The sequence below is a fragment of the Salvelinus alpinus genome, chromosome 18 (genome assembly GCF_045679555.1).
Source record: "Salvelinus alpinus chromosome 18, SLU_Salpinus.1, whole genome shotgun sequence".
In the NCBI taxonomy this organism is placed as follows: Eukaryota; Metazoa; Chordata; class Actinopteri; order Salmoniformes; family Salmonidae; genus Salvelinus; species Salvelinus alpinus.
Window position 1 is genome coordinate 35,061,441 of NC_092103.1, and position 16,328 is coordinate 35,077,768.

At 44.9% G+C, this 16,328-nt stretch overlaps 1 protein-coding gene across 2 annotated transcripts in view; it reads left to right on the plus strand.

Annotated features, from left to right (window-relative positions):
- LOC139544240 (calcium/calmodulin-dependent protein kinase type II subunit beta) overlaps positions 1 to 16,328 on the plus strand; it is a 67,022-nt gene that overhangs the window by 43,867 nt on the left and 6,827 nt on the right. For both annotated transcript variants that reach the window (XM_071351152.1, XM_071351151.1), the window contains exons 15-17: positions 7,247 to 7,306; positions 8,428 to 8,466; positions 8,986 to 9,031. In XM_071351152.1, coding sequence (XP_071207253.1) covers positions 7,247 to 7,306; positions 8,428 to 8,466; positions 8,986 to 9,031 — 145 coding nt within the window. The remainder of the gene's footprint in view (positions 1 to 7,246; positions 7,307 to 8,427; positions 8,467 to 8,985; positions 9,032 to 16,328) is intronic.

The following is a 16,328-nucleotide window of genomic DNA, read 5'->3' on the forward strand; positions in this document are numbered from 1 at the left end:
GGCTCAGGGATTTGAACCAGCAATCTTTCTGTTACTAGCCCAACACTCTTAATCGCTAGGCTACCTGCCTTATTGTCCTCCGTTCAGTCTTCTGTACATGCACAATAGACTTTAAAAGCTATAACAAATGTTTAAAGGATATAATAAATGGATACTGTATCCTAACATTTAATCATCTCAGAAAGAAACACAAACTTGAAAATAACAACTTACTTGAAAGTTTCAGTAATCAAAAATGACAAATTTGAAAGGGGCCAAAGGCATCAAATGAACAATGAAAAGACTAAATCAAATTGATTCGCAAAGATAAAATAAAAACCTGGTTTTACAACCCCATTGAGGGTATTTATGTCAAATCATATTTTCGAAATAGGTTGTATACTACCCAAGTTATCATAAAACATGTAACATTCCCCTTTAAAACAAACAATCTATAGAGGTTTACAATTGAAGATCAATTCCCATCATAAACAACACATGTAATAGTTATAGGTAATGTATTTGAATGATTCAAAAAATATGAGATTCCTTCCATTAGAGACTTAAATGTTGCAATCTAATTACTGTCAAAATAAACGACCCAGTCCAGTAGTCATCATAATTGCATTTACTTCGCCCTACATGATGTCAACTCAGAATTAGATCTAAATCGAACTATCATTAGAATTCAAATTGGAGAGTAACGACACACATCAGGAAGTACTATTATGTAGAAAACAATGACCCCCCCCCCCCAAAAAGAGGCTTGTACAAAAAAGAATGGGGAAAAGGCCATCAAAAACTGGTTTGGGTGATTAGTGGTGCTGATAATCAAAATGAGGATTTTATCCTATTGCTTTATTTGTATTGCATGTCCCATACCTAGTGGTCTGGGAAGGTTAGTGGTACAGATTACGTTACATCAACAACTCTGCCGTATAAATACTTTCTGATGATTGTGTTTCCCATTCCAAGCTAAAGTGCATCTATTCTGAACAAAAATATAAACTCAACATGGAACAATTTTACTGAGTTACAGTTCATATAAGAAAATCAGTCAACTGAAATAAATTCATTAGGGCCTAATCTATGGATTTCACATGACTGAGCAGGGCCACCCACATAGGCCCAGCTAATCAGAATTAGTTTTTCCCCACAAAAGGGCTTTATTACAGACTGAATACTCCTTAGTTTCATCAGCTGTCCGGGTTGCTGGTCTCAGACGATCCCGCAGGTGAAGAAGCTGGATGTGGAGGTCCTGGGCTGTTGTGGTTACACGTGGTCTGCGGTTGTGAGGCCGGTTGGACGTACTGCCAAATTATCTAAAACAGTGTTGGAGGCGGCTTATGGTAGAGAAATTAACATTAAATTATCTGGCAACAGCTCTGGTGGACATTCTTACAGTCAACATGCCATTTGCACGCTACCTCAAACCTTGAGACATCTGTGGCATTGTTTTGTGTGACAAAACTGCACAATTTAACATGGCCTTTTATTGTCGCCAGCACAAGGTGAACCTGTGTAATGATCATGCTGTTTAATCAGCTTCTTGATATGCCACACCTGTCAGGTTGATGGATTATCTTGGCAAAGGAGAAATGCTCCCTAACAGGAATGTAAACAAATTTGTGCACAAAGAAATTAGCTTTTTGAGCATATGGAAAATTTCTAGGATCTTTTATTTCAGCTCATGAAACACTTTACATGTTGCGTTTATATCTTTATTCAGTATTTATCTCATATGCCTATAGGAAGAATTTGCACAAAATAATATCTACCTGCAACATCATCAAACCCTCATGAAACTGTACATTGGCACCTTGCTAATTTCACCTATTCTCTAGTAGAAGTGTGCCAAAAGGAACTCTGTAAAACCCTTCGGTCTACCTTTAGATAGACGAGCTTCCATTATGGCTGTGTTTTCAATGCCTTACTGTGCAGTGAGGTGGTGTTGCCCTCACAGTCCACAAACTGCTACATCTCCTGGGAGACCTGCTCCGCCTGACAGGCTCGATCACTTCTAATTGGCTCCCTCACACTAACCAGGTCCTCTGATAGGCTGGCTGCACACCGACTGACTCACAATATTGATCCTGCCCTGTATATCAGTCCTTTGGGTTTGAATGAGTCCGTCTCATGATAGATATAGACAAGAACCTTACATAGACTTGGATCTGATATAGACCGTACAGTATATTAACTGCTGAGATGGGGAAAAAGAGTGGCGTGTTTATTATTTAGAGGTTGGCACAGATCTAAGATCAGCTTTCCTAAGTCTAGCTAAATCCTAACCTTGAACATGTTTAGGGGGGAAACTGCAAAACTGACCTTAAATCACTGTATAGAGTCAACTCTTTATTTTTTTAAATTATTTTTGTTATATACAGTGGGGAGAACAAGTATTTGATACACTGCCGATTTTGAAGGTTTTCCTACTTACAAAGCATGTAGAGGTCTGTAATTTTTATCATAGGTACACTTCAACTGTGAGAGACGGAATCTAAAACAAAAATCCAGAAAATCACATTGTATGATTTTTAAGTAATTAATTTGCATTTTATTGCATGACATAAGTATTTGATACATCAGAAAAGCAGAACTTAATATTTGGTACAGAAACCTTTGTTTGCAATTACAAAGATCATACGTTTCCTGTAGTTATTGACCAGGTTTGCACACACTGCAGCAGGGATTTTGGCCCACTCCTCCATACATACCTTCTCCAGATCCTTCAGGTTTCGGGGCTGTCGGTGGGCAATACGGACGTTCAGCTCCCTCCAAAGATTTTCTATTGGGTTCAGGTCTGGAGACTGGCTAGGCCACTCCAGGACCTTGAGATGCTTCTTACGGAGCCACTCCTTAGTTTCCCTGGCTGTGTGTTTCGGGTCGTTGTCATGCTGGAAGATCCAGCCACGACCCATCTTCAATGCTCTTACTGAGGGAAGGAGGTTTTTGGCCAAGATCTCGCGATACATGGCCCCATCCATCCTCCCCTCAATACGGTGCAGTCGTCCTGTCCCCTTTGCAGAAAAGCATCCCCAAAGAATTATGTTTCCACCTCCATGCTTCACGGTTGGGAGGGTGTTCTTGGGGTTGTACTCAACCTTCTTCTTCCTCCAAACACGGCGAGTGGAGTTTAGACCAAAAAGCTCTATTTTTGTCTCATCAGACCACATGACCTTCTCCCATTCCTCCTCTGGATCATCCAGATGGTCATTGGCAAACTTCAGACGGGCCTGGACATGCGCTGGCTTGAGCAGGGGGACCTTGCGTGCGCTGCAGGATTTCAATCCATGACAGCGTAGTGTGTTACTAATGGTTTTCTTTGAGACTGTGGTCCCAGCTCTCTTCAGGTCATTGACCAGGTCCTGCCGTGTAGTTCTGGGCTGATCCCTCACCTTCCTTATGATCATTGATGCCCCACGAGGTGAGATCTTGCATGGAGCCCCAGACCGAGGGTGATTGACCGTCATCTTGAACATCTTCCATTTTCTAATAATTGCGCCAACAGTTGTTGCCTTCTCACCAAGCTGCTTGCCTATTGTCCTGTAGCCCATCCCAGCCTTGTGCAGGTCTACAATTTTATCCCTGATGTCCTTACACAGCTCTCTGGTCTTGGCCATTGTGGAGAGATTGGAGTCTGTTTGATTGAGTTTGTGTACAGGTGTCTTTTATACAGGTAACAAGTTCAAACAGGTGCAGTTAATTCAGGTAATGAGTGGAGAAAGGAGGGCTTCTTAAAGAAAAACTAACAGGTCTGTGAGAGCCGGAATTCTTACTGGTTGGTAGGTGATCAAATACTTATGTCACGCAATAAAATGCAATTTAATTACTTAAAAATCATACAATGTGATTTTCTGGATTTTTGTTTTAGATTCCGTCTCTCACAGTTGAAGTGTACCTATGATAAAAATTACAGACGTCTACATGCTTTGGAAGTAGGAAAACCTTCAAAATCGGCAGTGTATCAAATACTTGTTCTCCCCACTGTATATATATATATTTTTACCTTCCCCTTTTTCTCCTCAATTTTGTGGTATCTAATTGGTAGTTACAGTCTTGTCTCATCGCTGCAACTCCCGTACGGACTCGGGAGAGGCGAAGGTCGAGAGCCGTGCGTCCTCCGAAACACGACCCTGCCAAGGGTCACTGCTTCTTGACACAATTCCCACTTAACCCGGAAGCCAGCCGCACCAATGTGTTGGAGGAAACACCGTACACCTGGCAACCGTGTCAGCATGCACTGCGCCCGGCCCGACACAGGAGTTGCTACGGCACGATGGGACAAGGACATCCCTGCTGGCCAAACCCTCCCCTAACCCGGACGATGCTGGGCCAATTGTGCACCGCCCCATGGGTTTCCTGGTCGCGGCCAGTTACGAGAATCTCTAGAGGCACAGCTGCACTGTGATGCAAGGCCTTAGACCCGTGCACCACTCGGGAGACCCCTAATGTTTTAAATTCTTTAAAAAAGTGGAATTCCACTCTCCTTACGTGTTCTTTGAAGTTGTAATGATAGAAGTGTAGCACAGAAAGTGAGTAGCAGAATGGGGATTTGAAACGCTGCCTTCAGGGGCATAACATGTGACCAGGCGGTGGCAACACAACCACGAGACCAGCCTCCTTTCTAACCTCACCCACATCAAATCAAATCAAATCAAATCAAATTTTATTAGTCACATACACATGGTTAGCAGATGTTAATGCGAGTGTAGCGAAATGCTTGTGCTTCTAGTTCCGACAATGCAGTAATAACCAACAGTAATCTAACCTAACAATTCCACAACTACTACCTTACACACACACACAAGTGTAAAGGGATAAAGAATATGTACATAAAGATATATGAATGAGTGGTGGTACAGAACGGCATGGCAGATGCAGTAGATGGTATAGAGTACGGTATATACATATGAGATGAGTACTGTAGGGTATGTAAACATAAAGTGGCATAGTTTAAAGTGGCTAGTGGTACATGTATTACATAAAGATGGCAAGATGCAGTAGATGATATAGAGTACAGTATATACATATGAGATGGGTAATGTAGGGTATGTAAACATTGTATTAAGTGGCATTGTTTAAAGTGGCTAGTGGTACATTTTTACATAATTTCCATCAATTCCCATTTTTAAAGTGGCTGGAGTTGAGTCAGTATGTTGGCAGCGGCCGCTAAATGTTAGTGGTGGCTGTTTAACAGTCTGATGGCCTTGAGATAGAAGCTGTTTTTCAGTCTCTCGGTCCCTGCTTTGATGCACCTGTACTGACCTCGCCTTCTGGATGATAGCGGGGTGAACAGGCAGTGGCTTGGGTGGTTGTTGTCCTTGATGATCTTTATGGCCTTCCTGTGACATCGGGTGGTGTAGGTGTCCTGGAGGGCAGGTAGTTTGCCCCTGGTGATGCGTTCTGCAGACCTCACTACCCTCTGGAGAGCCTTACGGTTGTGGGCGGAGCAGTTGCCGTACCAGGCGGTGATACAGCCCGACAGGATGCTCTCGATTGTGCATCTGTAGAAGTTTGTGAGTGCTTTTGGTGACAAGCCGAATTTCTTCAGCCTCCTGAGGTTGAAGAGGCGCTGCTGCGCCTTCTTCACAACGCTGTCTGTGTGGGTGGACCAATTCAGTTTGTCCGTGATGTGTACACCGAGGAACTTAAAACTTTCCACCTTCTCCACTACTGACCCGTCGATGTGGATAGGGGGGTGCTCCCTCTGCTGTTTCCTGAAGTCCACAATCATCTCCTTTGTTTTGTTGACGTTGAGTGTGAGGTTATTTTCCTGACACCACACTCCGAGGGCCCTCACCTCCTCCCTGTAGGCCGTCTCGTCGTTGTTGGTAATCAAGCCTACCACTGTAGTGTCATCCGCAAACTTGATGATTGAGTTGGAGGCGTGCATGGCCACGCAGTCGTGGGTGAACAGGGAGTACAGGAGAGGGCTCAGAACGCACCCTTGTGGGGCCCCAGTGTTGAGGATCAGCGGGGTGGAGATGTTGTTACCTACCCTCACCACCTGGGGGCGGCCCGTCAGGAAGTCCAGGACCCAGTTGCACAGGGCGGGGTCGAGACCCAGGGTCTCGAGCTTGATGACGAGTTTGGAGGGTACTATGGTGTTAAATGCTGAGCTGTAATCGATGAACAGCATTCTCACATGGGTATTCCTCTTGTCCAGATGGGTTAGGGCAGTGTGCAGTGTGGTTGCGATTGCGTCGTCTGTGGACCTATTGGGTCGGTAAGCAAATTGGAGTGGGTCTAGGGTGTCCGGTAGGGTGGAGGTCGTATGGTCCTTGACTAGTCTCTCAAAGCACTTCATGATGACGGAAGTGAGTGCTACGGGGCGGTAGTCGTTTAGCTCAGTTACCTTAGCTTTCTTGGGAACAGGAACAATGGTGGCCCTCTTGAAGCATGTGGGAACAGCAGACTGGGATAAGGATTGATTGAATATGTCCGTAAACACACCAGCCAGCTGGTCTGCGCATGCTCTGAGGACGCGGCTGGGAATGCCGTCTGGGCCTGCAGCCTTGCGAGGGTTAACACGTTTAAATGTTTTACTCACCTCGGCTGCAGTGAAGGAGAGCCCGCAGGTTTTGGTAGGGGGCCGTGTCAGTGGCACTGTATTGTCCTCAAAGCGGGCAAAAAAGTTGTTTAGCCTGTCTGGGAGCAAGACATCCTGGTCCGCGACGGGGCTGGTTTTCTTTTTGTAATCCGTGATTGACTGTAGACCCTGCCACATACCTCTTGTGTCTGAGCTGTTGAATTGCGACTCGATTTTGTCTCTGTACTGAGACTTAGCCTGTTTGATTGCCTTGCGGAGAGAATAGCTACACTGTTTGTATTCGGTCATGCTTCCGGTCACCTTGCCCTGGTTAAAAGCAGTGGTTCGCGCTTTCAGTTTCACGCGAATGCTGCCGTCAATCCACGGTTTCTGGTTTGGGAATGTTTTTATCGTTGCTGTGGGTACGACATCGTCAATGCACTTCCTAATGAACTCGCTCACCGAATCAGCATATTCGTCAATATTGTTGTTGGACGCGATGCGGAACATATTCCAATCCGCGTGATCGAAGCAGTCTTGAAGCGTGGATTCAGATTGGTCGGACCAGCGTTGAACAGACCTGAGCGCGGGAGCTTGTTGTTTGAGTTTCTGTTTGTAGGCTGGAATCAACAAAATGGAGTCGTGGTCAGCTTTTCCATACACCCACATCCACACCTCCTCTCACTTCTCTGTTGTGTCGTGTTTTAACCCCTTGTTTTCTGTGCACTTCTGCAGCCTAACAGCACGAGAAACAGCACAGTCACCAGCCCCAAAGGAACCCCCTCTGCTGCACTGGTACACTCCTCCTTTATGTATCACTCTATCTCCCTCTGTCTCTATTCAACTTCTTTCTCTGTCCGTCTTTATGTCCTCAGTCTGTCTGTTCTTGTCTGTCTGTCTGTCTGTCTGTCTGTCTGTCTGTCTGTCTGTCTGTCTGTCTGTCTGTCTGTCTGTCTGTCTGTCTGTCTGTCTGTCTGTCTGTCTCTCTGTCTGTCTGTCTCTCTGTCTGTCTGTCTCTCTGTCTGTCTGTCTGTCTGTCTCTCTGTCTGTCTGTCTCTCTGTCTGTCTCTCTGTCTGTCTCTCTGTCTGTCTCTCTGTCTGTCTGTCTCTCTGTCTGTCTCTCTGTCTGTCTCTCTGTCTGTCTCTCTGTCTGTCTCTCTGTCTCTTGTGTCTATCTCTCTCACTCTCTCTCTATCTTAGTCTGTCTACACTCTGCACCCATCACCAGCCACCTATTAGAAGCCGTTCTGTGTGTGTGATTGTGTGCATGTGTGCGACTGTTTGTGTGTGCGACTGTGAGTATGATGAAGCTGCATGACTTGTAAGTTATGGTTCGTCAGGTAGTAGTAGCTATAAGGAGCCGTAATAGAGTAGCGACAGCGGCTTTCTGGTAGAAGTGCAGTCACAAGCCATCTTCCTTTGGTGTTTTTTTCTATTTGTGGGTAACAGTGTTGGTGTGTGTCACTCAGGTGTATGTTAATCTGTGTTCTGTTAGGCCTGCTGTGAACTGTGAATACTTAGGAAGAGATCCACAATTTAGGAGCTCCCGGAAGATATGCAGGGTGGCTTTGGGTTTGATGTGGGTTCGTTTTAGGTTCTTGCCAGTGTGAGAACAAGTGCCTGAGTGAGACTAGTATTTTTTGTTTCTGATATTATTTTCTTAGAGGAATTCTTTGAATAACCATTTATTTCCTTCATTAACCCCTTGATAACCCTTTCTCAGGGGGAAATCTCTCTCTCTTTCTTCATTTTAACTTGTCTTTTCTTCTCTCTCTCTTCCTTCATATCTCTTTCTCTGTCTTTTCTCTAACACCTACAACTCTGCTCTCTGTCATCCCTTTTCATCTCTCTCTCTCTCTGTTGTTTTCTCTCTCCCTCTCTTTCTTTCTCCCCTCTCTTTCTATTTCTCTCAATAGGAGCCTCAGACCACTGTTATCCATGTGGATAGGAACAAGGTACATCCTTCTCCCATCCCTCCATCTTTTTCTCTCCTGCTTTCAGTCTTCTCATCTTCATCTTCTCTCGCTCTGTCCCAAGCTGGTGTGTTAGCGTATTATAGTGTGTGCGTGTGTCTAGCATGACTCCTGGTTGAGGAGTTTTGTGTGGGTTGTAGGTCTGGTGTGCCTGCATGCCGCAGTCATACAGACCTGGGAACAGCTGCTTAATCTAACTGCACTGACACAAGACTACCCACACTACATTATGTGGAGATATTTTGTCCACCACCGCCATCTTGTGGAAATAAATGGAACCGGGCTCTGTGGGTGTGCTCTATGTCTTGCCATCTGGTGGTTTCTACTGCTATAGACCACTGCATGTATGGGACAGCACACTGAATGGGGGAAACTGAGTTTGGTGTTCTCATGGTGTTTAACCATAGCACTGTATGTGTGTGTCATGATAATAGTAGTGTGCGTGTGTGTGAGTGTGTATCTGGGTTAACCTGTCACTGACATGTCTCTCTGTGTCTGCAGGATTCATCTGACAGCAACACCACTATTGAGGATGAGGATGTGAAACGTGAGTCACGCACACGCGCACGCACGCACACACACACTACTATTATCATGACACACATATACAGCACTATGGTTGAACACCATGAGAACACCAGACAAAGTTGAGAGAGGAAGGAGAGGCAGAAAAGAGGGAGAGTAAAGAGGAAGAAGAAAGGAAGGAGAGAAGAAGAAGAGAGTAAACAGACAGGAAGGAAAGAGGGGAAGTAGAGAAGAAGAAGAGAGTAAACAGACAGGAAGGAAAGAGGGGAAGTAGAGAAGAAGAAGAGAAGAAGGAGAGAGTAAACAGACAGGAAGGAAAGAGGGGAAGTAGAGAAGAAGAAGAGAGGAAGGAAAGAGGAAGGAGAGAAGAAACAGATAGGAAGGGATAAATGGAAGTAGAGAGGAAGGGGGGAGGAAGTAGAGAGGACGAAGAGAGAAAGCAGACAGGAAGGAAAGAAGGGACGGAGACAGGAAGGAAAGAGGGGAAGAGGGAAGGAAAGAGAGGGAGGAATGAAAGAGAGGAAGGAAGGAGGGAGGACGGAGAGAGGAAAGAAACAGGGGAAGGAAAGAGGGGAAGGAGAGAGGAAGGGCATATCAGGACCTCCAGCAGCAACTGTATGTAAGTAAGCCCTTCTGTTGGTCTGTTGGAAGAGAGAAAGAGTGAGGGATAGGAAGGAGGGAGGGAGGGAGGGATAGAGGGAGAGGGAGGGAGGGATAGAGGGAGAGGGAGGAAGTGATAGAGTGAGAGGGAGGGAGGGAGTGATAGAGTGAGAGGGAGGGAGGGATAGAGTGAGAGGGAGGGAGGGATAGAGGGAGGAAGTAAGTCTTATCTAGGGACAGGAATAGCTGGATGAGCTCAACATGCCTCACACAGGAGGGGAGAGAGGAGAGAAGAGAAGGAGAGGAGAGAAGGAGAATGAGAAGGAGAAATAAGTCCTAGTGACTGTAGCCAGGTGAACTATATCTGTAGTTCTTTCTGGTGTTGAGGTTTTCATTCTCCATGGCCCTGCATAGCTCTATGGAGACCTGAGTGGCAGGACTGTATATTTTGGGTATGTGTGAGTGTGTGTACCACGCTAGTGGAGGGAGTGTGTGTAAGTATACTTATACCAGAGAGATAGATAAAAAGAGAGAATTGAATGAGAGGATTTACCACCATGAATAGCAAGCCGTCTGTAGAGTTACCAGAGTATGTGAGCAGAGTTGAGCAGTCGGAAATTCTGTTCATCGCTCATGGACATCCACCTCCTTTCCAACCACTCCGCTAAAAACCGCTCTGCACTCAAAAAATAAAAATAAATGCCGCTCTTAATTCGCTCTATTCATTAAAATCACAATTGAACCAAAACCCATCTATTGAAACTACCTGGACCTACAGTACCATTTGGTTTTGAAGTTGAAACCAAACCATTTGATTTGAAGTTGAAACCAAACCATTTGATTTGAATGAAAAGTATTTTAATAAAAATGAAAAGGTGAATGTAAGAAGCGCTTATCATTTCAAAAAGGCTACATATCGTATTAAACAGCATATAAACACTCTAAATAGGTCAGGAGCCAGACAGGGAGACTAAGAAGGAACGAAAATCTATTATTTAGTCTATACTGTATTACAGTGCATTCGGAAATTATTCAGACCCCTTGACTTTTTCCATGTTTTGTTACGTGACAGCCTTATTCTAAAATGAATTAAATGATTTTTTCCCCTCATCAATCTACACGCAATACTCCATCATGACCTAAACTGGGATATGCTTAACACCCCAGCCATCCTACAATCTAAGCTTGATGCCCTCAATCTCACACAAATTATCAATGAACCTACCAGGTACCACCCCAAAGCCGTAAACACGGGCACCCTCATAGATATCATCCTGACCAACTTGCCCTCTAAATACACCTCTGCTGTTTTCAACCAAGATCTCAGCGATCACTGCCTCATTGCCTGCGTCAGTAATGGGTCAGCGGTCAAACGACCTCCACTCATCACTGTCAAACGCTCCCTGAAACACTTCAGCGAGCAGGCCTTTCTAATCGACCTGGCCCGGGTATCCTGGAATGATATTGACCTCATCCCGTCAGTCGAGGATGCCTGGTTATTTAAAAAAAAATGCCTTCCTCACCATCTTAAATAAGCATGCCCCATTCAAGAAATGTAGACCCAGGAACAGATATAGCCCTTGGTTCTCTCCAGACCTGACTGCCCTTAACCAACACAAAAACATCCTGTGGCGTTCTGCATTAGCATCGAACAGCCCCCGTGATATACAACTTTTCAGGGAAGTTAGAAACCAATATACACAGTCAGTTAGAAAAGCCAAGGCTAGCTTTTTCAAGCAGAAATTAGCTTCCTGCAACACAAACTCAAAAAAGTTCTGGGACACTGTAAAGTCCATGGAGAATAAGAGCACCTCCTCCCAGCTGCCCACTGCACTGAGGACAGGAAACACTGTCACCACCGATAAATCCACTATAATTGAGAATTTCAATAAGCATTTTTCTACGGCTGGCCATGCTTTCCACCTGGCTACCCCTACCCCGGTCAACAGCACTGCACCCCCTACAGCAACTCGCCCAAGCCTTCCCCATTTCTCCTTCTCCCAAATCCAGTCAGCTGATGTTCTGAAAGAGCTGCAAAATCTGGACCCCTACAAATCAGCCGGGCTAGACAATCTGGACCCTTTCTTTCTAAAATTATCTGCCGAAATTGTTGCAACCCCTATTACTAGCCTGTTCACACTCTCTTTCGTGTCTTCTGAGATTCCCGAAGATTGGAAAGCAGCTGCGGTCATACCCCTCTTCAAAGGGGGGGACACTCTTGACCCAAACTGCTACAGACCTATATCTATCCTACCCTGCCTTTCTAAGGTCTTTGAAAGCCAAGTCAACAAACAGATTACCGATCATTTCGAATCCCACCGCACCTTCTCCGCTATGCAATCTGGTTTCAGAGCTGGTCATGGGTGCACCTCAGCCACGCTCAAGGTCCTAAACGATATCTTAACCGCCAACGATAAGAAACAATACTGTGCAGCCGTATTCATTGACCTGGCCAAGGCTTTCGACTCTGTCAATCACCACATCCTCATCGTCAGACTCAATAGCCTTGGTTTCTCAAATGATTGCCTCGCCTGGTTCACCAACTACTTCTCTGATAGAGTTCAGTGTGTCAAATCGGAGGGCCTGTTGTCCGGGCCTCTGGCAGTCTCTATGGGGGTGCCACAGGGTTCAATTCTTGGGCCGACTCTTCTCTGTATACATCAATGATGTCGCTCTTGCTGCTGGTGAGTCTCTGATCCCCCTCTATGCAGACGACACCATTCTGTATACCTCTGGCCCTTCTTTGGACACTGTGTTAACAACCCTCCAGACGAGCTTCAATGCCATACAACTCTCCTTCCGTGGCCTCCAACTGCTCTTAAATACATGTAAAACTAAATGCATGCTCTTCAGCAGATCGCTGCCAGCACCTGCCCGCGCGTCCAGCATCACTACTCTGGACGGTTCTGACTTAGAATATGTGGACAACTACAAATACCTAGGTGACTGTTTAGACTGTAAACTCTCCTTCCAGACTCACATTAAGCATCTCCAATCCAAAGTTAAATCTAGAATTGGCTTCCTATTTTGCAACAAAGCATCCTTCACTCATGCTGCCAAACATACCCTCGTAAAACTGACCATCCTACCGATCCTCGACTTCGGCGATGTCATTTACAAAATTGCCTCCAATACCCTACTCAATAAATTGGATGCAGTCTATCACAGTGCCATCCGTTTTGTCATCAAAGCCCCATATACTACCCACCACTGCGACCTGTACACTCTCGTTGGCTGGCCCTCGCTTCATACTCGTCGCCAAACCCACTGGCTCCAGGTCATCTACAAGACCCTGCTAGGTAAAGTCCCCCCTTATCTCAGCTCGCTGGTCACCATAGCAGCACCCACCTGTAGCACGCGCTCCAGCAGGTATATCTCTCTGGTCACCCCCAAAGCCAATTTCTCCTTTGGCCGCCTCTCCTTCCAGTTCTCTGCTGCCAATGACTGGAACGAACTACACAAATCTCTGAAACTGGGAACACTTATCTCCCTCACTAGCTTTAAGCACCAGCTGTCAGAGCAGCTCACAGATTACTGCACCTGTACATAGCCCATCTATAATTTAACCCAAACAACTACCTCTTCCCCTACTGTATTTATTTATTTTGCCCCTTTGCACCCCATTATTTCTATTTCTACTGCATTATTGACTGTATGTTTGTTTTACTCCATGTGTAACTCTGTGTTGTTTTGCTTTATCTTGGCCAGGTCGCAATTGTAAATGAGAATCTTGTTCTCAACTTGCCTACCTGGTTAAATAAAGGTGAAATAAAATAAATAAATAAAAATGACAAGGTGAAAACATAAAAAACATAAATACCTTATTTACATAAGTATTCAGACCCTTTGCTATGAGACTAGAATTTGAGTCCTGTTTCCATTGATCATCCTTGAGATATTTCTACAACTTGATTGAAGTCCACTTGTGGTAAATTCAATTGATTGGACATGATTTGGAAAGGCCCACACCTGTCTATATAATGTCCTATAGTTGACAGTGCATTTCAGAGCAAAAACCAAGCCATGAGGTCGAAGGAAATGTACGTAGAGCTCCGGGATGACAAGATTGTGTCGAGGCACAGATCTGGGGAAGGGTACCAAAACATTTCTGCAGCATTGAAAGTCCCCAGGAACACAGTGGCCACCATCATTCTTAAATTGAAGAAGTTTGGAAGCACCAAGACTCTTCCTAGAGCTGGCCGCCCGGCCAAACTGAGCAATCGGTGGAGAAGAGCCTTGGTCAGGGAGGTGACCAAGAACCCGATGGTCACTCTGACAGAGCTCCATAGTTCCTCTGTGGAGATGGGAGAACCTTCCAGAAGGACAACCATCTCTGCAGCACTCCACCAATCAGGCCTTTATGGTAGAGTTGCCAGGCGGAAGCCACTCCTTAGTAAAAGGCACATGACAGCCAGCTTGTAGTTTGCCAAAAGGCACCTAAAGACTCTCAGACCATGAGCAACAAGATTCTCTGGTCTGATGAAACCAAGATTGAACTCTTTGGCCTAAATGCCAAGCCTCACCTCTGGAGGAAACCTAGCACCATCCCTACGGTGAAGAATGGTTGTGGCAGCATCATGCTGTGGGCATGTTTTTCAGCGGAAGGGAGACTAGACAGGATCGAGGGAAAGATGAACGGAGGAAAGTACAGAGAGATCATTGATGAAAAATTGCTCCAGAGCGCTCAGGACCTCAGACCGGGGTGAAGGTTCACCTTCCAACAGGATAGCGACCCTAATCACACAGCCAAGACCCCTCAGGACAAGTCTCTGAATGTCATTGAGTGGCTCAGCCAGAGCTCGGACTTCAACCCGATCTAACATCTTTGGAGAGACCTGGAAACAGCTGTGCAGCGACACTCGCCATTCAACCTGACAGAACTTGAGAGGATCTGCAGAGAAGAATGGGAGAAACTCCCCAAATACAGGTGTGCCAAGCTTGCGGTGCCATACCCAAGAAGACTCGAGGCTGTAATCGCAATAAAGTACTGAGTAAAGGGTCTGAATACTTACAGTTGAAGTCGGAAGTTTACATACACTTAGGTTGGAGTCATTAAAACTCCACAAATTTCTTGTTAACAAACTATAGTTTTGGCAAGTCGGTTAGGACATCTACTTTGTGCATGACACAAGTAATTTTTCCAACAATTGTTTACAGACAGATTATTTCACTTATAATTCACTGTATCACAATTCCAGTGGGTCAGAAGTTTACATACACTAAGTTGACTGTGCCTTTAAACAGCTTGGAAAATTCCAGAAAATGACATCATGGCTTTAGAAGCTTCTGATAGGCGAATTGACATAATTTGAGTCAATTGGAGGTGTACCTGTGGATGTATTTCAAGGCCTGCCTTCAAACTCAGTGTCTCTTTGCTTGACATCATGGGAAAATCAAAAGAAATCAGCCAAGACCTCAGAAAATAAATTGTAGACCTCCACAAGTCTGGTTCATCCTTGGGAGCAATTTCCAAATGCCTGAAGGTACCACATTCATCTGTACAAATAATAGTACGCAAGTATAAACACCATGGGACTACGCAGCCGTCATACCACTCAGGAAGGAGACGTGTTCTGTCTCCTAGAGATGAATGTACTGTGGTGCGAAAAGTGCAAATCAATCCCAGAACAACAGCAAAGGACATTGTGAAGATGCTGGAGGAAACAGGTACAGAAGTATTTTTATTCACAGTGAAACGAATCCTATATCGACATAACCTGAACCTGCTCAGCAAGGAAGAAGCCACTGCTCCAAAACCGCCATAAAAAAGCCAGACTACGGTTTTCAACTGCACATGGGGACAAATATCGTACTTTTTGGAGAAATGTCCTCTGGTCTGATGAAACAAAAATAGAACTGTTTGGCCATAATGACCATCGTTATGTTTGGAGGAAAAAGGGGGAGGCATGCCAGCCGAAGAACACCATCCCAACCGTGAAGCAGGGGAGTGGCAGCATCATGTTGTGGGTGCTTTGCTGCAGGAGGGACTGGTGCACTTCACAAAATAGATGGCATCATGAGGAAGCAAAATGATGTGGATATATTGAAGCAACATCTCAAGACATCAGTCAGGAAGTTAAAGCTTGGTCGCAAATGGGTCTTCCAAATGGACAATGACCCCAAGCATACTTCCAAAGTTGTGGCAAAATGGCTCAAGGACAACAAAGTCATGGTATTGGAGTGGCCATCACAAAGCCCTGACCTCAATCCCATAGAAAATATGTGGGCAGAACTGAAAAAGCGTGTGCGAGCAAGGAGGCCTACAAACCTGACTCAGCTACACCAGCTCTGTCAGGACGAATGGGCCAAAATTCACCCAACTTATTGTGGGAAGCTTGAGGAAGGCTACCTGAAGTGTTTGACCCAAGTTAAGCAATTTAAAGGCAATGCTACCAAATACTAATTGAGTGTATGTAAACTTCTAACTCGCTGGGAATGTGATGAAAGAAATGAAAGCTGAAATAAATCATTCTCTCTACTATTATTCCGACATTTCACATTCTTAAATTAAAGTGGTGATCCTAACTGACCTAAGACAGGGAATTTTTACTAGGATTAAATGTCAGGAATTGTGAACAACTGAGTTTAAATGTATTTGGTTAAGGTGTATGTAAACTTCAGACTTCAACTGTATGTAAATATAATATATATTTTTTTTATACATTTGCAAAAAAGTATAAAACCTGTTTTGCTTTGTCGTTATGGGGTATTGCGTGTAG